Source organism: Antechinus flavipes, chromosome 2 (genome assembly GCF_016432865.1).
Source record: "Antechinus flavipes isolate AdamAnt ecotype Samford, QLD, Australia chromosome 2, AdamAnt_v2, whole genome shotgun sequence".
NCBI lineage: Eukaryota > Metazoa > Chordata > Mammalia > Dasyuromorphia > Dasyuridae > Antechinus > Antechinus flavipes.
Genome location: NC_067399.1, coordinates 76,876,667 through 76,900,565, shown reverse-complemented (window position 1 = coordinate 76,900,565; position 23,899 = coordinate 76,876,667). Strand labels below are relative to the sequence as shown.

At 38.4% G+C, this 23,899-nt stretch overlaps 1 protein-coding gene across 1 annotated transcript in view; it reads right to left on the bottom strand.

Annotated features, from left to right (window-relative positions):
• Positions 1–23,899, bottom strand: part of VAT1L (vesicle amine transport 1 like) — a 135,542-nt gene that overhangs the window by 45,818 nt on the left and 65,825 nt on the right. The window contains exons 5-7 of the mRNA XM_051975105.1: positions 17,295–17,398; positions 13,411–13,466; positions 8,189–8,383 (exon numbers count right to left, since the gene is read on the bottom strand). Of these exons, the coding sequence (XP_051831065.1) occupies positions 8,189–8,383; positions 13,411–13,466; positions 17,295–17,398 (355 nt within the window). The remainder of the gene's footprint in view (positions 1–8,188; positions 8,384–13,410; positions 13,467–17,294; positions 17,399–23,899) is intronic.

The following is a 23,899-nucleotide window of genomic DNA, read 5'->3' as shown; positions in this document are numbered from 1 at the left end:
TGACAGAGAACAATGAAACCATCAAATATGAGATTCCTCTCACTGCCCACTCCAATATTCAAATTTCCTCAGCATAATTTCACATCTTCTTCTCCTCCTGAGTCATGGAAGAGAAGATAGTCCTACAACTTGCATCCTTCATCTCCACCTGAATGTATCTCAAACTCAACATGTACAAAATAGAACTCATGATCCTTTCTTTAATCCAGCCCTCTTCCTAACTTCCCTATTTCTGTAGAAGACCTGCTATTTTTCAGTCACCCAAATCCAAACTTTGGAATAATCCTCAACTCATTACTTCCATTCACTTGCCAGATCTTGCCAGCCATGTCTTCTCAACATCTATTCCCTTCTCCCTAGTCCAAGAACTCATTTTTGATCACTTAGACTATTGTAAGAGCTCCCTAATTGGTCTTATTACAGATAGCTTTTTTCTTTCTTGAAATCCACATTCCCCATAGTTACTAAATTGATATTCCTTTTAGCACAGGTCTGATGATGTTACTCCTCTAAACAAAAAAGTGTCAATGGCTTCCCATTGTGTTTAGAAACTGCTATGTGGCATTTAAAGCTCTTCCTAGTTTAGCTCCAGGCTGATAACACATTGCTCCCCCTCATGTACTTTGTGTCCAGCCAAATTAGCCTCCCTCCTATGCCCATCTCCTGTCTCTGGGCCTCTGTACAGACTGTTCCCGTGCCAGGAATGCTCTTCCTCCTCAATTCCAAGCCTTGGAATCCCCAGCTCCCTTCAAAGTTCAGCTGAAGGGCCCCCGACTTTCAAAGGCCATTCCTGTTTCCTCTAGTTAATAGTGTCTCATCTTAAGCACCATATATTTATTTTGTTTGTCTTTTACCTAGTAGGGGATTAATGGTTACCTTGTTCCATCTGTATCTAAGTCACACAACCATGGAATTATCAGAGTTTTGGGGGACCTCACAGATCATTTGGTCCCACTTATACTATGTACTCATGAAATGCCCTCTCTACAATATTCCCAGTGAGGTATCATCCAAACTTTCCTTGAAGACTTAAAGTGGTGGGAACTTATGACTGCCTTCTACTTTTTGGAAACTCCAATTATTAGACAAGTTATCATCACATGATGCCTAAATCTACCTCTGTGCATTTCTCACTTATCACTCCTAGCTTTACCATAGGAGTGTGAGGAAGAACAAGTTTAATCCTTGTTCCATATGAAAATCTTTCACATAATTGAAGATAATTATCATGCTCCTTCCCCCTATCTCAAACCTCATCCAAGTATTCTATTTTTCAGTCTGAGTGTTCCCAGTCAATTCAATTGATTGTCATATGTCAAGGTCTTCAAGTCCTTCATCATACTGCTCACCCTGCCCTGGAACCTCTCTGATCTGACTATGCCTTTTCTAAAATGTACCACACAGAAATGAGTATAATAACCAATAGAGAGTTCAACTAAACAAGAGTCCAATGGGATTATTGCCTCATATGTTCTTCATTGTATCTTTGTTCTAAAATCACCTTTACTTTTTGTGCTGCTTATCATATAGTTAACTCATACAGAGTTTGTTGGAGCAACTAGATGGCAGAGTGAATAGCGTGCTTGGTCTGGAGTCAGAAGTTCTGAGTTGAAATCCAATCTCAGATACATAGTAGCTGTGTGAGGCTGAGAAAATCACTTCATTTCTGTTTGCCTCAGTTTCCTCAACTGTAAAAAATGAGAATGATAAATAACACTTCCTTTCAAGGTTATTGTTAGGATCAAATGAGATAATAATGGTGAAATATTTAGCACAGTGCCTGGCACATAGTAGGCACTCTATGAATGTTATCTATTATCATCATCATCTTTATTTAGTATATCCACTAAACAAGGTAGCCAACTCATAGTAATCACTTAATATACTCTTGTTGAATGACTGAATTGTTGACTGATAGCTCCTATAGATTTTTTTCCACTTGGTTAAGATTCAAATCCCTCAGCTCACACTTATAAAATTGATTTTTTTGAACGTAAGTGTAGAACTTTATATTTATTTATGTTAAACATCTCTTCTTGGATCAGGATAGTCTTTTTAGACTGTTAAGATCCTTTTGGATTCTATCATCCACTGTAGTTGTTAGACCTTTTAGTTTTGTGTCATTGATAAGTCTGAAAAGTTTTTACATTTATATTATATTTATATCTTCCTTTCAGTTAAGGAAAAAAGTGTTCATTAGCACAAGGCCAGAATGGTCAGAATGTTACTTTGGAGGTACTTGACCAGCAAGCTTCTCTCATTTTATAGTAAGCTATTGAGATCAATAAGAACAAGTTTGATCCTTTCTCCATATGACATCCATTCAAATATTGAAATGTCTTTTTCAAGTCTTAAAGTAATTTGGTTAAAAAAAAAAGACACTTTAAAGCATACTGAACTGTTTTATCAGTATTAGGAAATTCATATATTCAACAAATATTTATCTATTTGACACGTGGGAAATTCAAAATTGAAAAGATTAGCTCTATCTCTCCATGAGGTTTATAATTAGCAAGAAGGGATGAGAGCAAAAGCAGCAAGAAGACTAAGTTGGAATCTTCTGATCTGTAGCCAGACATTTTGTGCTTTGTATGACTAGTCCCTACAATTCATAATAAATGTAGAGATGAATGGCCAAAAAGAACCTCTAATGATGTCTGAAGTTATTCTCACAACTAAATAAAAGAGAATTTTTCTTTCAGTCTCTCAAGACTTTATATTTTTTGCATGAAGTTATAAAGTTAGCTCCCAAAGCAATTCTTGGAGGTGAGAATCATTATCAGTAGTTAGCAAGCAAGTACTGCAAACTGTCTTCTGGCACTAGGAAATTGTGTAGGCTTGATGACTCACAAGTCTGGCCTAATAGTGGCCCTGAACATATAAATGACTCAGTCTGATCCAACTGAATCCTCAAATGGATATTTGCCCATTTTAGCAAAAAAAAAAAATGAATAAGTTACTGCCATACAGCATCAGAAACATCTGTTAGCAGATCAAGGTATAGATAATATCATTCATCCTTGACCCTGGAAGACTAATCCCTGAGGGATGTTTCTATTAATTAGAATTTCTCTTTTAAATTATAGCAATAGATGATATTTTATAGCATTTTAAAATTTTCAAAGTGCTTTCCATACAATATTTCATTTGATTTTTCCAACAATCTTGTAAGGAATTAGAATGACCCTTTAATTTTACTAATGAGTAAAATGAGTCTGAATTGTACTGACTTGTCCAAAGTCACACAGCAAGCACCTGGAGTGGGATTTTAACTCAGATCTTTCTGATTCCAAGTTTTTTGCTCTGTCCACTATGTAACGCTGCCTCATCTGATTTTTAGAATTGAACCAGAGCCTTCTTCATTAAACAGGAAATAATGAATGCTTTTAGAGTATTGTTAGAATATTTTCTTAGCTATATTATTTCCTTTGATTAGCTCTATGATTTCCCTCTAGAAGGATGCATTCTCTCCCTATCCCACATTCTTCACTGTCCTTTCCATCATTCATTAAAAACAGATTCATCTTCTTCCTGCATAGATGTAACTGTGATTATTCCTTCTCTGCTCAAAAATCCTTTAATAGCTCTTTGTTGTCTACTGAATAAAGTCTGAAATCCTTAGCCTAACAGTCAGAAAGAACCCCCACATTCTGGAAACTTCCTTTTCTCATACACTGCTGCTCTTATACTCTGCCTTCTGACCACCATGTTCTCTAAAACTGCCTGAAGATCTTCCATCTCTGCCTTTGCTCTGAAGCACAGGAAATAAGACCCTAGACTTAGAGGGGGAAAGACTGGCCGTCATCTTCTTCCTCTGATATTTGACAGTTGGATGACCCTAGAGAGGCCACTCAACTTCTATTTCTCTCAAACATCTCCCTAGAATGTAAGGGCTCCCATCCATTTCAGTGGAAGAATCACTCATTGAGACATTTTACCCCCCCCAAAAACAGGATGCCCACAAACATTTGAAACATGTCTTCTTCCTCTTGACACCTGCTAAATTTCTGCCCATCCTTTTCACCCTAATTCTATCATCACCTATTTCACTTCTCCCCTTTGATCTCTTCTCTCAGCCAGTAAAAACAATTTTAAAAAGCCAAACAAAATCCTTCAGAATTGATAGCACTGTGCTTGCAATTCTTTGATACACTTATGAATTATTCCACATCATTAGTATCTATGTTTCATCCCTATATTACTAATACAAAGAACAACAGCTAACACTTATAGAGCTCTTACCACATATCAGGTATTGTGCTAAAGTACTTTATAATTAGTACATTTGATCCTGACAACAACCCCGTGAAGTAGGTGCTATTATTACCCCATTTTACAGGTGAGGCAAACCAGATGTTAAATAACATGGCCAGGATCACAGAGCTGGCAGATGTCTGATCTGGTTCTGAGCTAAGGTTCTCCTGACTCCTGTCTTGCTCTATCCATCTCACCATCTATCTCTGACTTCCACGAGGGCAGGGACTGTGTCTTACTTAACTTTCCCTGTATCCCCCACCTCCCAGCACAGGGTTTTGCACAGAGAAATGCTTAATAAATGTTTGAATTACATTGAATTAGGTGAGTGAGACCTGTCCCTGTTCTGCTCCACTTAGCACACACACAGGGGCCTTACTCCACTGTTTCAATATTTGAGGGCTACCAGCCCAGCCCAAGGCTCTCCACCCATCACCCCTTGCTCTACTAGAGGACCTGAGTGCTTCCTTTTTTGTCCCATGTGTGCTCAATGACATTTTTTAGACCAGCCATACCAAGTCTTTGGCAATAACATACCATTAATGATGCGGGTGGTTTGGTTCATTTCAGTGATACTATGTTAGCCAAAGATATAGTTGGGTCCCATCTGTAAACCTGGTATTTGGGCAGGACTAGTCTTCTCTCTATCTCAGGGCCTGACAAATTCTGCCATGTTTTTGCTATGTAGAATCATGGCATTTTATTTCCGACACTTTCTTGCCCACATCTATATTCTAGATAAACAGGGTTCCTTAGTGTTCCTCAGTCTCATTCAAGCTTACCTCAATCTGTGCATTCTCACCAACACAAACTTTTCTCTTCCTTCAAGATGCTTACCCAGGGCTTTTAAGTGCAGAAGAAAAACCAATAGGCTTGAAATAAAGAAAATGGCTGAGTTCCAGCTCTGGCTATGTGACCCTGAGAACATTCTTGTTTCTCCGAGATATGGTTTCTTCCTTTATAAAAGGAGGGGGTTGTATTGGATGGTCCCTGAGGTTCTTTCTCACTCTAACAACTGATCAACACAAAGATCTACATGTTGGAGATGGTAAAGAAAGCTGGCTCTACTTTGTTTGGAAACGGTTTAAGTTCCCAAGGGGACCCAGATAAGCAGGGCAGTTGTGCTACTGTGCTGTTCAATTTAACATATATTTGAACAAATTGAATGTAACAGAAATACACAGTTGAGGTTATCTTCTTTTTGTTCTTTAGATATCGAAATGTTCCTATTTGTTGGTGCTTGTTAAGGTTCAACTAAAAAAGAACATTTTTGGCAAATAGTTCTTGTGACCAAAGCTTCCTCTCTTAATAAGGGCTTAATAAGCTCTTTCAGTATAATCCTATGAGTAAAATCCTATCCTTTACAGAAATCACAGATTTATCTCATCTACAAGATAAATATAATACATCCCCCTTGATGCTTTTAGGTAACAAGTCTCTTTCACTACAACCCATCTCTCCTCTTCCCCTTGCCTGCTATTTTATGAATGAAAACACACTTAAAGAAATGAGATCTGTCCAAAGTCATATTCCAAAGAAGTGATAGAGCCAGGATTTGAAAACAAAATTCATTCTAATGTAAGAACTAACAGTTCACATGAGTTTCAATTTAGAATTGAAAAAACCTTAGAAATCTTTAGTTTAGCAATTCTCCAACGTTTTGGCATCAGGACCCCTTTACATACTTAAAAATGATTGAGGACACAGTTTGGTTCCTGTGAGTTATAGCTATTAATGTCTACTGTACTATCAATTGAAACATTTTAATATTATTATGAAAATACTTTTGACCCCACAGAACCTCAGAGAGATCTTGGAATTCCCCAGGAATTTCAGAACATATTCTAACAATTGATATTTCTATTTTAATTATTTTACTGAAGGCCAAAGACACTAAGTAAGTTGCCTAAGATCATATAGATAGCAAGTGGTAGATCTGAGATTTGAAACCAATTCTCCAGACTCCAAATCCTGGATTCTTTACACTATATTATGTTGTTGGCTAACAAGGACCCTAAAAAGTTAGGAAAGGGGATCACCGATCTTTTTTTTTCAAATACCATGCTAAAATGTCAGTATTGACCTTAACAAAATCCTCAAAAAATTTGAGGGGACAACAATTTACTGTGTGATTATAATTTTGTATAGCGAACCTAATTACGAAGTTAAGAAGCAGTGTGACAATCTATAGAAAGCCAGCATTGGAATCAGGAAGGCTTAGAACCAATACCATACTAGCTATGTCTACCAAAGATTAGCCACTATTTAATTTTGCCCTGTCTTAATTCTCCAAGATTGTAAGCCGATTTATGTTGGAAGGAATTTTCATAATAAGAGTTCACCATAGCAAACTCCCCCAAAAAGGGACCCTAATAATGTAGAATTATCCATACATACCACATGGATATAATGGTACAGGTCTAGATTAGGTTTCCACAGATATCTAAAAAAGCATAATAAAACCTCTCTCAATTAGTCTCCCAGCCTGCACAATTGCTGAGAATCTTATTATATAAGCAGGGCAATTATATAGCTAATTGTACATAAGAGAATATAGCAGAATAGAAAGAATAACAATGGAATAAATAAAAATTGATAGTAGAGATTAGACTTAGACCTGTATGTATCTTGGGAGATTCAGTAGTGTTGGAATCCTTACTAACTGCTAACTAATTAGAGTTGATCTAATCTTACAAGAAGATGTTTTGGGCAGAACCTGAAACAAGGTACTAAGTAGAACTACCCATAATCCCTCTCTCTGGAAGGAGCATAAATAGGCCAATGGGCCAGTCGGAGAGTTCGGGAGAGGAAGACGCTACAAGTCGAGATTTCACCGGAATTACATGAAGACTGGAGCTGGCTGGAGGCTGAAGAAAGCAGAGGCAGAGGCTGAAGGACCAGACCTTTGGATTTAAAGACATTTGGAGAGAGCTCTTGGAACCAAGCAGAGAGATAGGCCTCTAAGCTAACCGGGCTATATTGAAGATAATAAAAGATCTGAACTTTTATCACCTGGCAGTGTTTTGAGAAGAAAAAGCTCACCACACAGTAGCATCATTCTATCAGCACAAGTGATTGATTTTTGTAATAAATTACCAAAAAAAAAAAAAGCTCAATTATTCTTCAGTATTGGAGATGTAACTGATTATAAAATAACAAAACTATTTTGTGAACCTATATCACTTTGTTTAAGAAAGTGGGGGAAGTGTCTCATGCATTTTTTAAAAAAGCTTTTTGTTGGAAAATATTAAAATAGTTTTTTCACTTATGAAGAATAGTGAATTTTCTGATGATACAGATTACTGCATTAATTACTGTCTATGCTATATAAATATTGTGGTATGACCTAAGTTTGGAGGAATAATCAACTATTAAGAAAATATATTATTAGTTTACTACATATTAGTACATAATGACTCATCATCATTGCTGATTATAACTTGTTATGGACCAGAACTCTGAACTTGAAACAAAGGATTCTTACAAGGTATTAAGTCAGTGGAATTGATAAAGACAATGGTAATTCAGTACATGTACTTAGTACTTAATATAATTCTACAAGATTCACACCTATAAGAGAGCATATAAGCTCGGACAAACTCAGCCAGAATTAGAACTAGGGAAGACAGAGTCTGTGGGGGTGGTCCTCCTGCCTACCCCACAGAAACCAAGATACATTCAGGAGGACCTCAAGAAAGCTGGCCCGGGCCCCAGGCAAGGGGATAATAAAGGATTTGGACTTTTAACACCTGGCTGTACAGAGACCCTAAGGAAACCGAACCAAAGAGAACATTACAACAATTGCCAACAATTTTCCAGCAATAATGATGTGTAAACTTTTGGAGCTCTTCAAATCAAAACAGGTTTTGAATAAATTATAAAATGGTTTTTAAAAAAGAGTCAGTGTTGATTCTCAGAAAAGAGATAGTCTTACCTCTTCCAGAGCCCATAAAGAGTCCACCATGGGTTTGATCTTCTTCTCGTTGTACAGGGCTATGAGTTTGTCCATTATGCCTTTAATCAGGCCTCCTCGGCCTTGTTTAAAAAGGAGATTGAGGAGCGAAAATCCAGCAATGACTTTGTTCTCCTCATATAGCTTGATAGGGTTCACCTTCTCAACCTGCCACCACTGGGAATAGAAGTGACAAGAGCATTAGAAGAAATGGAGAACAGAAAAAGCCAATCAAAGTTATGTGACTATGTGAAGGGAAGAGAGGGTACCAGAAAACTCTAGAAGTTTGGCCACTTGAGATTTAATCCTTCCATTAGGAATGCCTCAGTAATTAAATAATGGTATTACTGACATTTATATAATACTTTATAATGTGTAAAGTGTGGTGGGGGCAAAGCATGTTCCTTACTGGCGTCAGTTTTCACCTCTAAAAAACGAGCAAATTGAAGATAAGCTTGTGATTTAAGATGTCTTCCAGACTTAATATGCTACATTCTAAGGGCCTTTCTAGCTTTGCGTTTTTATGTTCTGAAGCCTTTTCTAGCTCTGAGATGCAATACAAAGTCATGGCTTTCCACTCCTGAGCCTTTCTTCAAATAGATCCCCATGGAGCCCTCATCTGTCCCTAGAGCATAAGACTTACAACTGGAAGGGTCTTTAGAGCTCATTTCTTTCAACCAACTCAATTCAATTATCGATGAACAATGAAGCTCAATGACTCATATAAGGTCAAGAGAAAAAAGTGGCAGAAATAGGATTTGAAATCAGATCCTGACTTCAAAGCCAGAGTTCTTTATAGTTCACCATGTTTAAAGCCCATCCGAAAGCACATACTGCCATTGGCATGATTATTCAGCATGCTGTGCTGCCAAAAGGACACAGTCCCACTCTTCACACCATATGCAGTTTTCAACAGGGGCCCTTGTTTTTCTGAATGCTTTAGTCAAATATGTACACAATGCAATTATTGTGTTAACACTGTGCTTATGGAGCCTGTATTTAGGGGAGAAAAGGGAAAACACTTTGTACAAGTGAATGTAATTTGGGACCAATTTGCTTACACACAGCAATCTGTCAGTATTGAGTTAATTACAGCAACATAAAAATAGCTATTCTTGTTCTGAAACCACTCATCAAGAGAAATGCTCACAGAGGCATCTTGTCTTTTCATTTTTTTCTGGGATGGAGTAATTCTCCTCTTATATTCAAGCTCAAAGGAAAAGAAACCTTTAATGTTTATCTTAGAAGGGCAAGGGAGATTACATGAAGTGGTTTCAATTAAGAGATGATGGCATCAGAGATCCATGGGATTTTGGAACTAGAAGAAACCAGTTCTTCCTCCATAAAATGAGGAAGTTGGACTAGATATCCCCTCAGATGCCCTCTCACCTCTGACATTCTATGTCCTATATTGATCCTCACTACAACCCTGGAAGGGAGGTGCTATTCTGATAACCATTTTACAGGTAAGGAAGGAAACTGAATTTGTGTGAACTGACTTGCCTAGAATGACACAGGTAATAAGTAAGTGTCTGAGGATGGATTTGAAGGAAAAAAAATAAAAATACAGTTAACATTTACATAGTGCTTGCTAAGGGCTTTATAATTATTATTGCATTTGGTCTTCATGGCAATCCTGGGAAGAAGGTGCTGTTTTGTAGATGAAGAAACTGACAAAATCACCTAACCTCTCTATGCTTCAGTATCACACAGTTAGTCAACAATTGAGAGTGAATTTGAATTCAGGGCTTCCTACCTTCAGGTCCAGCATAAATCACAATGTTGTTGGGAGGATCAAAGGAAAGAATATTTGTAAAGCACTTTGTATGGTGCCAGGCCCATATTAGGCACTTAATAAATGTTTGCCATCTTCTGCTTTGAGATCTTATATTCTATTTTCTATAGGGAGACTCAACTTGGACGTTTTATGAATATAAGCATGAGGCACCAGATAACCGAGCACAATGATATTATGGAATCATATTAAGAAAATGACTATTTACCCAGCAATAGCTATCCCATATTCTGAATCACGCCAGTTCACACGTATTATTTCTTCTTGTCTAGAGTTAGAAGCTTTGAATCCTAAAGCTGGACAGAAATGATGAGATCAACCGAGCCATCTTAGAGATGGGATGCCTTCTACAATATCTCCTCTGAGTGGTTACCTAGCCTCTCCTAGAAGGTATCCAGTGCCAAGGACCTCACTATCTTCCAAATGTGGCTCAAGCAGGGTTGGACAACTGTAATTATTAAGAAATTCTTCCTCACATTGAACCAAGTGTCTCATTGTAACTTCTACCTTCTGCTTTCTAAGACCACAAAGAACCAGTCTTATCCTTCTTAATAATGACAATTACTTAATGAATTCAATTAATGACACTTAATGAATTCAATTCAACAAACAAATGAGGCTCCTAATGATGAATCTCCTAGCATAAGAGAGTCTATTGTCCTGCTATACTCTGCTCTGTCAGGATGTCATCTGGAATGTTGTGTTGGCTTTGCATGACATTTTATTATTTTTTATTTCTTCTTTCCCTTTCTTTTCAGTTTTTTTCTTTTTTAAAATTATTATTATAGCTTTTCATTTACAAGATGTATGCATAGGTAATTTTTCAGCATTGACAGTTGCAAATCCTTTTGTTCCAACTTTTTCCTTCCTTCTCCCCACCCCTTCCCCCAGATGGCAGGTTGACCACTACATGTTAAATATGTTAAAGTATAAGTTAAATACAATATATGTATACATGTCCAAACAGTTAATTTACTGTATAAAAAGAGTCAGACTTTGAAATAGTGTACAATTAGTCTGTGAAGGAAATCAAAAATGCAGGTGGACAAAAATAGAGGGATTGGGAATTCTATGTAGTGGTTCATAGTCATCTCTCAGAGTTCTTTCGCTGGATGTAGCTGGTTCAGTTCATTACTGCTCTATTGGAACTGATTTGGTTCATCACATTGCTGAAGAGGGCCACGTCCATCCTTTTCTGTTTTTTTCTAAAGATTTATTTTTTTCAATAGTAATTTTTCCAAATACATGCAAAGATAAGTTTTCAATTTTCACCTTTGCAAAACTTTGTTCCAAATTTTTCTCCCCCCTTACCCAAGATAGCAAGCAATTTGATATGTCAAACATATTTAATTCTTCTAAACATATTTCCATATTAGTATATGACACATTTTAAAAGTACCTATGCCTTGATAAAAGATTCAGTAGAAGGAACTTGGAAGATGCTTAAGAGAAGGAAACAAGCAATTTATTCGGCACCTATGTGATCTCATTTGATCCTCACAACAATCCTGTAATTGTTGTTATCCCTACATTATAGTTGGGGAATCTAAGGTAGAGATGAAGTGATTTACCCAGAGTCACATAGAGAATAAATGTTTGAGGCTAAATTTGAACTCAGATCTTCCCAATTTCAGTTTCAGTGTTCTAACCATTGTGCAAGCTACCTGTGGATGGAAAGACAACACAACTCTTGGACAATAGTATTGGTATTGTTAAGTCTTTCCAGTTATGTCCTACTCTTTATAACCACATGCAAGTTTTTCTTGGCAGATACTAGTTTGTCATTTCCTTTTCCAGCTCATTTTATAGAAGAGAGACTGAAGCAAAGAAGGTTAAGTGACTGCTGATAGTCACATAACTAGTAAGTGTCTAAATCTGGATTTGAACTCACAGAGATGAGGTTTTTTTGTTCCAAGCCCAGTGCTCTATCTACCATACTACCTAGGCTGCTCAGTACATAGTAAGAGGAACTTAAAGACAAATGCTTATTGAATTAGCTGGAGATATGTTAGCCATCTTCAAGTGTTTGAAAAACTGTTATCATAGAGAGATGAGACTTATTCAATCTATTAAGAGCTAAGAGCAGTGAGTGAAAGTTATAGGGACACAGTTTTTAGATTTAAGAAACTGCTGATAATTACAGCTATCAGCAATGGAATGAGCTTTGGGAGGTACTGACATCCCCATCCCTGAAGTTTTTTAATTCAAGGTTGAATGATTCCTTCTGGGGAATCTCCTAGAAAAGATTACTGTTTTCAGATATAGCTTGAATGAAATTCCCTCTGAGATGCCGTATAAACTCTGAGATTCTAGCTAAAACTTTCAAATTCTACAAATCTTGGTATGTGGCAACAAGCTCAAAACACAAACAATCTCTGGTTAGAAGAGATTGAACATTTCTTGCATTTTTTCCCCCACCTACCACACCAGAAGAAAACTGGTGCTAGCAAATTAAATTTCCTTATTATTATTCTGCTCCTTCAGGTTTTTTAAAAGGCAGTCTAATCCTACTAGTGAAAATCAAGCACTTTGCGAAGATAAATAACTTGCAAAGAAATTTATATTATGTCTAAGTCCATATATAGCTACCTTATCCAACCTTATATCAGTCTCCTGTATTACTTCTCCTAGCATTCTATTTTTGTGCTATTTGTGCTGAGCCTAGAGACAGAAAGATTTGAGTTCAAATCCAGTCTCAGACATTGAATAGCCATGTGATCCTGACTAAGTCACCTAAATTCAGATTTTTTCAGTTTCCTTATCTATAAAATGAGGATAATAATAATAGCATCTATCACTCAGGGTTGTTGTGAGGATCAAATGAGATAATTACCATAAAGCCCTTAGCGTAGTATTTGGCACATAGTAAGCACTATATGAATATTATTTGAAGGCAGCTTCAAAAACTTAATAGGTGTAAAACCCTGGACAATACCATTAAACTATCTGGACTCAGTTTCTCTATCTGCAAAATGGGGATCACAATAGCACTGCTCTCCCAAGGAGAGAATATTTGCAAAGTACTTAACACAGTATCTGGCACATAGCAGGCTTTTAATAAATGTTTGTTCCTTTCATTTGCCTTCCCAATTTCTAATCCCATCTCTAAATTCTGCCCACTTAGAAGTGGACTTGGGACATTTCTCAATTCTTAGACTATTTCCCTTTATTCAAGTTTCCTCTCTGATATTTCAGAAGTAAATGGCCTTTTTCTGACCATCACAAGGCTCCCTCCAGGAGGTTTAATATTCTCAGTTGTTCAGGCTTCTGGATTTTCCTAAGTGCTCTTTGGCTAAATGGCTTTCCCCCTCCTTTTATTGCCTACTAGTGCCTATTTGGCACTAGCTTGGTTAGAAAGGCAACCCCACACATGAATGTGGACTGCATGTCAGTTTTTGCAAATACTCACTGATTTTGCAAAGCTGAAGAAGCTCTTGGTCTCCCCTGTCACGGTGTTTGATGATCCTGTGAAGAGATGACATAGAACATGAGCCACTAAGAAGAAAGATGGCACAATGATAGAGTGAAAGGAATACTGGAGATGGGTCTGAAATCCAAGGTCAAGTTGCTTTTTCTAATTTTGCCTCAGTTTCCTCATTAGCCTGGATGATCTCCATTACCCCTTCTTGGTCTAGATCCTAAGAAAAATTCTTTGGGGGAACAAAAATATTGATATTTGTCCCAAATGAAAAGGTTTGAATCCAGAACTGGAAGAAATTTGAAAAAACTACACTGGGCAGGTAACTTGAGATAAGTCCCAATTTCCTCAGAAAGGAAGAGGGGGGGAATTGAGAGGATCAAAAGAATTGAAATGTTGAAGGTCATATTGAATAAGTAGCAGTGGTAAACAAACAGATAAAAAACTTGCCACATTTAACTTAGAAGAAAAGCAGAGAGACCATAGCTGCTGTCATGTGGTAGAGGCACTAGACAGCAATAGGAGCAACTGGTGGAAGCTGTGGAGAGGCAGATTTGGGTCTGATGTAAGGAAAAGCTTCTTAACAATTAGGATTACCCAAAGGCAGCATGGATATCTTCACTCGGGTTATAGCACATTTTCTCCATCCTTGGGGCTATTGGCATGTGGATGGAATTTCCTAGAGAGTCTATAAAACAGATTCTTTTTAGATGTGATGGTCTCTTGGTTAGATTAGATGGCCTCTGAGACCTGTGAAATTGATAATCCTAGGAAATTGATAATCTGCTAGTTATCACTCAGTGAGGTACACTCAGTGAGGTATCTAGAATAGCAGAGAAGGAAGGCACTAAATGCAGTCTGGGGACTTTGGTTTGCAGCTGCTGCTGATTAGTTGAGACTGAGGATGAGCACTCCCCATGTTCCTTTTTTGGTTTTCAGTAAAATGGAGACAGTTACTGTACTTGACATTAGCCTCCTTTCTGTTCCTCACAAATGCCACTGTTTCTGACTCCATACATTTCCAGTGGTTATTCCTCCTCTTCTACTTTCTGGCTTCCTTCAAGTCTCAGCTTCAATCCTACTGTCTGCAAGAAGCCCTTCTTAGTCCTTCTCAATCTTAGTATCTTCCCTCTGAGCATACCTCCAGTTTATGAAGCATGTATCTGTTTTGTATATAGTTGGCTGTATATTGTCTTCCCTATTCCCTGTGAGTTCCTTAAGAGAGGGGCTTGTTGTCTTGCCTTTTTTTGTATATCTCTACTGTGTAGACCAACACATGGTATATAGTAGATGCTAATACTTGCTGACTTGATTTCCTACTTCACAAAGTTAGTTTGAGGAAAAATACTTTGTATATTCTAAAGGTCTAGATCAAAAGTGCTTAACCTGAGTCCATAGATATCCCAAAGATAGATTTCAATGCATCTATGAACCTGGATGGGGAAAATATTGCATCTTTATTTTTTACTAACCTTTTTTTCTTAAAGGGGTGGGAGGTTCATTCTTTTTATTTTAATATTTTTTAAATTAATGCTTTCTGCTTCTTACATCATCATAGTTATCTTCAGCCACCTCTCCTTCTCTTCCCAGAGAGCTGTGCCTTGTGACAAATAGTATTTTTTTTTTTTTTTGCTAAAGCAATTAGAATTAAGTGACTTGCCCAGGGTCACACAGCTAAGAAGTGTTAAGTGTCTGAGGCTACATTTGAACTCAGCTCCTCCTGACTTCAGGCTGGTGCTCCATCCACTGTGCCATCTAGCTGCTTTTAATATTTTTTTTAAAGAAAGAAAAAAATTCAGCCCAACTGATCAATATGCTAAAAAAGTCCAAAAACATGTGTGTGGTAACAGCTGTGGACCTTCCCCCTCTTACAAAGGAGTGAATCGAGGGTTTTTTCTTATCTCTTCATTCAAGTCATACATGATCTTTATTATTTTGTTACATTCATTTTGTTGTTGTTGCATTTTCACTGACCTTTAATTGAAATTTGTAATTTTGTTCAGTTATTTGAAAGCCTGATTCTGATTAGCGGTTCATAGGCTTCACCAGACTGCCAAAGGGACCAAAAGCTCATGCACAAGTATGTGTGTGCACACACACACGCACATACACACATGCACCCCCCCCACACACACACATGCACAGAGTTAAGAACTCTGGGTCGAGAGAAATGGGAATAATTATCTCCCTGGAATGAAAGATGACTCATTTCACTTGATAACTTTTTTTGTTATTTTTGAAAAACTGACATTTAGGAGCTCTCTGAAAAAGTGATTTGGGCTGGCTTACGTAAGCTCTTCAATACAATATTTGGCTTCCTCTCTGAAATCCTTTTCATATGACATACTCAGGAACAAAGGAGCAAGGCACACAAGGATTCAGAACCATTTAGCCTCTCAGCTGCTGATGACTTTGTTTTGTTCCAGTCTGTCTTGCTCAGGCTGGAAGTACAGGGGCTAATAAGGGTCGCGCCCTATAGAGACTGGCATTTGCTTCATTTCCTCCCTGAGTCAGTTCACCCCCATTTAGGCAACTAGACTTAGTGAAGATACTTAAACAGCTTAACCCACCAAAACTTGGCCCTCCCAAGCTCAGAACTACAACCTTCCTAGCGGTTGATGTCACAGGCAGTATCATGCCTGTCTCTAGGAACTCTTACATACTTTAGAGTGGGAATCAATCCTAATGTCATTGTGATCAGAAATGTCACTCCCAGGACCCCCTTCTGCAGCCCCAGGATCTTCGTGATAGGGATTGGAAAATGAGATCTAAAAGAGTTCAGAACCAAATGATTTCTTTTAGATCTATGCTCAACAGTGGTGAAACTGGGCAGTATTTCACATACTGGAGGAAAAAGAGCCCAAGGGGAATCCTAGTTCTGCCCCCCCCCATTCTGTGTGTGACCTTGAACAAAAGTCACCTCCCCTTACTGGGTCTCCACTCCCTCTTTTGTGAAATGATGGGTTCGGGCTAGATGGTCTCTATGGTCTCTTTCAGTTTGGGTAATGTATGTTCTATGTCCTAATATCCCTTCTAACTCTAACATTCTGTGCTTCATGTTCTAAGGTTCCTTCCAGCTGGAACATACTCTGTTCTGACTGTTAAGGTCTCTTCTAGTTTCGCCACTTTTTATGCTCTATATTGTAAAGTTCCTTTTACTTCTCTCTTCTGTGTTTTAGCTTCTTGAGCTCTCTTCCAATTTGAACATTGAGTTATATTTTCTAGAGTTCTTTCTGGCTGTAGTACTCTCTGTTCTCAGATCTTTTTACAATTCTAACATTCTGTTCTCTGTGTTTTCCAGTTCCTTCCTGATGTAGCTTTCTGTTTTCTTTTAATGTCCTGTCTAGCTCTACTATTTTGTGCTCCATAATTTCAGGTCATCTCCAGCTTGAATGTTCCACACTCTGTGTTCTAAGGTTCCTTTCAGATCTGACATGCTGCATTTCATGTCCCATGTTTTCATTTAGTTCTGTCATTTAAAGTACTCATTATATAAAGGCTGGGTGATGTGGTAGAGCCAGAATGGTGTTGGAAATGGGAGAGGCAGGTTTGAATTCTGGTTCTATCACTCAGTAGGTCTATGGCTTTGGTCCAGTCACTTCACCTAAGTTTCCTCATGTGTCAAATCTGGGGGTAACAATAACTGCTCTATTTAATAAGGTTGTTGTGAGGAAAGTACTTCAGTTTTAAAAGGGTCATAGAAATTATGTCATTGTGATTTCTTGTCTAGAAATTAGGACCATCCCAGGAAATCATTTGATTACTTCCTTTTCCCCTTTTGTCCTATCCCCTAAATAGAACATAACAAAACCTTAAATTGACAAATTATTCAAGATAATTCTCATGGACGTGTACACTGCATTTTTTATACTCACCATATAAAATATATGTTCCCAGAGGTTTGAGAAGACTGAGGCCTTTTCCTGTGTTTTCTCCACATAGACAGTCCAAGACAATATCTACACCTTCTGGAGAGATTCTGAATAGTGGAGAAACAAAATGCAAGATAAGTATTTGTCAGGGAACAGAGAAGGTTATCCCTTTTCTCCCTTCCTGCTTATTCTTAATTATAAATTAGGATTTTATCATACCTTTGGGATAATTGTTGAATTGTTCCTAACTCCAGCTACAAAAATAATATTATGCACTTGATTTTGTTAGGTTAAAGCCCAAACTCAGTTGCAAATAGAATAATTTAGACAAGAAAGAATAAGAAAGGCCTAGAATTTAGGCCTTCCCCAAACTGCCACTATTCTATCTTTCTAGCCTAATCTCACTCCTTTTCTCATGGCACACTTATACTATGGCCAAACAAGGTGCATCATCTTCCCCATATATATCTACTCTTTGATACCTGTGTTCACAATGATGTTATCTTTCATCTCTCCCAGATGATACTCTTGAAGATCTAAGTTGGACTAGATGACCTTTGATGCTACAATTCTCTATAATGCAATATTTTCTGGCAAGTGATAATCTTTCTCTTGTTGAAAAAGGCACATATTGTCCCAATTTTTTTTTTAATGGGAATGTGCAACCTATAGGAAAAGGAACTTGATTATGATTCCTGGGAATAGTCTAGAATATTTTACTAAGGAGATGGTTAGGAAGTTAGCTGGCACATGGACAGTACTAGTCTTGGAGGAAAGTTCAAATCCTACTTTAGTCATTTAAAAGCTGTGTGAATTTGAGCAAGTTACTTAACTTCTTTCAGCTTCAGCTTTCTCATGCATAAAATGAATGAGTTGGACTTGCTGGTTTGAAGATTGGACTTGAGGATTCCTGCAAGGTCTAATTATATGATATATATGTTATCCTGTGTGCCACAATTGAGGAAGGTAGTTGGTGAGCTTGGAGGAGTGTCCATGATGGCAGAGGGCCTTGCATTCATGTCATATAATAAATTGGTTAAAGAAATCAGAGACGTTTAGCTTGATGGAGAGAAAATCTAGAGGGACACTGTTGTTATTTTCCAGTCATGTCCAACTCTTCATGACCCCATTTGGGGGGTTTGGGGCCGAGATATTAGAGTAATTTGCCATTTCCTTCTCCAGCTCATTTTATGGGTGAGGGACTGATGCAAAGAGAGTTAATAAGGGACTGTTCAGAGCCACACAGCTATGTGTTTGAGGTGACATTGATTTTAGGAATATGAATCTTCCAGAGTCCAGGCCAGGAACTCTATCCACTATGCTACCTAGCTGCCCAGAGAGATACGCTAGTTATTAGAAATATCTAAAAGGATGTCACCCTAAGGGGGATAGGAATTATTATGATTTGAAAGCAGAATGAAGGACAATGGATGAAAATTGAAAAGAGGCAAGGTTAAGCTTCGTGACAACTACAGCTGTCCAAAAGGAAAGGCTTGTCTCTCAAGGCAATAAGTTCTTTTTCATTGGAGAAGCTCTAAGGTCAGTTGTCAGGAATGATGACTTTTTTTTTTGGGGGGGGGAGGTGTCAGACCAGAACGCTCCTGACATCCCTTCCAATACTAAAACCCATTTATTCTGCAGGTCTGTGTGCACCTGCATATGGTACATGCAATGTAATCACCATGTACTATGTTCTGTGGCTACATGTGTGTGCATTTTATGTCCTTACTGCTTTATAATATCAATGAAGGCAGGGCAGAAAGCAAAACCAATATCCTATAATATTTGCAGGGTGGAACAGTAAGTGCTTCACAGTAGCTATTTGCATTTCACCTTTTCTTGAAGAAATGATGAGGTGGGAGAAGGAAAGAGAATGAGAAAGGGAGAAAGAAAGAAGTGTGGAGCTTCCTAGCAATGAAATGTATCTGAAAGTAAAATGGGCTGTCTCTAGAAGCAATGGATTTCCCATGGGAGATTTCCATGTGGAGGTAGGACATTCATGAGTGAAAATAAACTACTTCAGCTATGAATTTTTTTCCTAGTTCTGAGATTTTGCTGTTCCACGAGTGGCAGATTCCTTTTTCTGGAGTAGTATTTACTTAGGCACAAACTTCCAAACTAAAAAATATTTGGCAATAATTAGACGTTCTGCTTACAGCCTAATTATTGAGAAGGCAAAAACAAATTCCATTCATTTGGGTCTATTATGAATATCACCCCATACCAAAATGCCTGATCTCAGTTAAAAACACAGCTGTAAATACATTAGTAGCTCTCTTTAATTAAGCAATTATGTTAAACAGCAGGACCTTTTTTGGAAATGAAACTTCTTGAATAAAGTCCCAATTTCCAATCCCCTAAATCAAGGACTACCTTTGGGGGTCCATCACACCTACAATACAATTATCTAGTGGTTAAGCCTGGGGAAACATTTCATGGTCTTTTCTTTCTCATATTTCAAGAAACAGTGAACCAAGGTGTAGGTGACAACTGGAAAGACTGCCATTTACTGAAAAATTATTTTCACACTATGGCTCCATTCTATCTCTCTAAATCTTAATCTCACCTCTTCCTCTCTTCCCTCGATGTACATTCCAGCTAAACTAACCTATTCTTCAATTTGGCTGTTCTCATTTTTCTCTCTTTGCTCACATCCTTTCCCATGCTCATAATGGTCTCTTCCTTCCCTTCTCTTCTCCTTTTATGGAAATCCTTCCCTTACTTTAAAGCCCATCTCCTCCAGAAGGCCACCTTCCCTGAGGATCCTGTTTACAATGATCTCTCAATCCTATCTTAGACATTTCCTTATCATATTCATGTTTGTCTCTTATTTATACAAGCCTATCTCTAAGCCCCCAAACTGATCTCACTAGGTTATATAAGCTCCAGAATGTGTCTGATTTCAGCTTGAAGTCTGCTGGGTTTAATCTATAAGTTTGATGAGCTGGAGTATAACTAAGATTATCCCAGGGTCTCCTGGAAGTCCCCCCTCAGGATAAGAACCTTTTCATTGTCTTGGTCAGTGTGAACTGCATTCTATCTAATTGTGAATGGGAAGCACGAATTGAATCTCATATCTAAAGCCACTTAGGCAATGCAGAGAATCAGTGTTCCCTTGGAAACCATCTGAGCTGGACACAGAGGATGTTGAATATCATACTTAATCCAGGTAGGAAATTCTTCCCTCTATCCCTATCCAATCATTTGCCAAATCTGGTTGATTCTACCTCCACAACATATCTTGCATTCATCCATCTCCTTCTTTCCAGTCACACAACACCAACCAAATTTATGCTCTAGTCATATTTCACCTGGCTTATTGCAATAGTTTCTTATAAGTTCCCCTGCACTCAGGTCTCTTCTCTTCCCTTCATCCTCTAAACAACAACCAAATTGATATTCCTAACATCAGTTCTTTAACTCCACTAAAGAAACTATTCCATCTTGGACTGAACACAAACTTGTTTGCCATTTAAAGGCCAAATCAATTTGGGTTCCAATCTATCTTTCCAGCTTGATGAGCTTCCTCCCTCTCCTCTCCCTTTCTTTCTCTCCCCTCCCCTCTCTTCTTCAGCTCTCTTCCTCTTCCCCCTTTTTTCTCCCCTTTCCCCCTTCACCTCTCCCTCTCTTTTCACCTCTCCCCTTCTCTCCCCTCCCCCTCCTCCTTCCCTTTCCCCCTTTTCTCCTCCCTTTTTCTCTCCCTCCTTCTCCCTCCCCATCTTCCCTCCTCTGTCTCCCTCCTCCTCCCCTAGCCCCCATTTCTGGAATGTTCCAGACTCACCTTCCTTCACCTACTGTATCTCTTGCTCCATTCATGTGACACCTCCTCAGCCTTGATTAACCACTGATGTTATTTCATATTCAATCTTATCTTTTTACGTAAACTTTTTTTTGTCCATATTTATCCTCCTAGGAGAATGGAAGCTCCCCAAATGCAATAATTGTTTCTTTTTTGTCCTTCTATCCCGAACATGGCTGCTGCAGGCTTCTCAGAGCCTCAGAACCAGGAAGGCCTGGCTTCAAATCCTGCCCCAGTCACACAATGGCTGAGTTGTAGTGAAGGTGCCAAGTTCCATTGATAGGAGGAGTTTCCTGGTCCAGGAGTTCTCATGGACCAGGAAATGCCTGGACCAGGTCCAGGGCCTCTTGTCCCTACCTCCAACACCAACCCTAGTGCCTCACACTTGAAATGGTTGTTGTACTGAGCTATGTTGGGAGTGGAGCCAATATGGCAGAGAGGAGACAGAACTCTGCCTGAGCTCTTCCTCCCTTCTCTTAGAATCAGAGCAAAGCTCTGAATCAATTCTGGAGTGACAGAACCCACAAATAGTCAGTGTAATAATTTTCCAGCTTAAGATATCTTGCAGGGACTTCAGGAAATCTGTCTTACTTGGGTAGGGTGGAACGCACTCTGGGAAGACCCAGCGCAGGGAAGCCCAGCAGAGGAATCGAGTGGGAGGCTCTCAGCCAAAATACAGCAGCATTGGCTACTCAGTCCTGGTTCAGAAGCCAGTGGATCAGCAGACCAGTTGTGAGATCTCCCACAGAACTATAGAAGGTGAATTGTGAGCCCCCCAACCCAGAATAACTTGGCCAGGCCTACCCAGCACAGTGGGAAAGCTTTCAGCACCACCAGCCCCAGCAGCAGTCAGTGAGAAGCCCCTGTCCTCCTGTAGAGGAAACTCAGGGCAATCTCCCCTGTGCTCCAGGAGCAGAACTCAACTTTTAAAAATGAGCAAAAAAGCAGAAAGAGCCCTGACTATAGAAGCTACTATGGAGACAGAGAAGAACAGAGAAAGATAGCAAAGGCAAAATGCTTTTCAGGTGAAGTCTCAAAAGGAGATATGAACTGGTCTCCAGGTCAAAAGGCTCTCTTAGAGTTCAAAAAGGGTCTCAAAAGAGAGAAAGAGAAAAAATGGAGAAAAGAAATGAGAGTTATGCAGAAAAGTTATGAAAGTTTTAGGGGAAAAGCCAACAGCTTGGAAAAGGAAGCACAGAAATTGACTGAAGAAAACAATTCCTTAACAAATAAATTTGGTAAAATGGAAAAAAAAAAAACTCCTTAAAAATAGGATTGACAAATGGAAAAAAAATCCACTAAACAAAATGACTCCTTTAAAAGTTCAATTAGCAAATGGAAAAGAAGGTAAAAAGCTAACTGAAGAAAATAATTCACTAAAAATTAGAATTGGAAAATGGACATGAATGACTCAATGAGATATCAAAAAGTCAGCCAAACAAAAAAAATGAATTAGATTACATTGAATTTAGTCTTTATAACCTAAGTGCAAAGCTCTAAACACACTTGGCATTAAAAAAAATATTGGTTCTTTCATTCTAAGATGCCGGGGAGCCATAGATATTTCTCTCTCTGCCTCAGCTCTCAATGTCCGTCTCCCTCATCTTTTATTTCTCTCTCTTCTTCTTTTCTCTAGGTTCTCACTTCTCTCTCCCTATTTTCTCTTCCCGTCTCCCTTGTCCTTTCTTCAGTTTCTTTTTTATTTCCCCCCTTTTCTTTCCTAATAACTTACTACCATTAGTTTGAAAGAGTTCTAAAAAATGTTCTATTGTAAATTTCCCTGAGTAATAATTACTTTACGACTCTTCAATAAAATGTTCACTAAAAGACTCTTGCTTCTTTATTAGGGAATTTATTTCTTTTTATTATGCCTTTCAGTTCTAGCTTGGCTTCTACCTAAGCTCCTGCTCCAGTAATTCATTCTTGCTCAGTGAGGTCAATCAATCTCAGGCCTCCCCTCATTGTGACCCAACGCTGATAATCCCCTCAAAAATTTCCAACCTCAGCCATCCTTGAGAGCTCTAGTCCTCAATCTACAAAGGCTGAGAGACATTTCTTCCATCTATAAAGACTAAATACAGAAACTGTTTGGTCAGGTCTAGAGGACATACAGAAGCAAATAAGCCATGATCTCATTTCTGTCTACAAGAAGTTCATACCTAGATATCTCCCTGCTTCCTCAGATTTAATGTTACCCTAATTGACCTTATCATACTCTTCCACAAATGAGCTCCAATTCCTTGCCTCTGTTGATGTTACTATTATTCTCTCAATCAGCCAGTCCCCAAATCTCTTGACTTTTTTTTTTTTTACCATTTTGTTTTCCATATTTGCTGACATTCCCAAGTCTTATAAATTTTCCCTCTAAAGTCTCTTTTGTATCTGTCTCTTCCTTTCCATCTCCACTCTGCTCCTTGTCCTTGTCTCCTCAATACCTGGATACCTGTAATAGGCACCCTCTCTGGGGCATATAACCTTACCCTAGCCCACCCATAGTACTCCTCATCCAACTTATAAAAACTGCCAGATGTTTAATCATTAACTGACATCATTATGTCACTCCACTACTTAAAGCTCAAGACGTGATCAGCTGTTATCATTAATCAGTTACAGCCTGGAAGATCCTAATTAAGTATGGGATAAAAGGCATCCTGTGATTCTTTCTCATGGTATTAAAGGGACTCTGCTCTTTAAAGTTATGCCAGTAGAGTATAAGCTTCAATAGATTCTACCAAAATGGAAATGAGTTAAGTAAAGGCTCATTGTTCACGGATCAGACTAGCTAGGAGTGGAAATGTTCATAACCAGA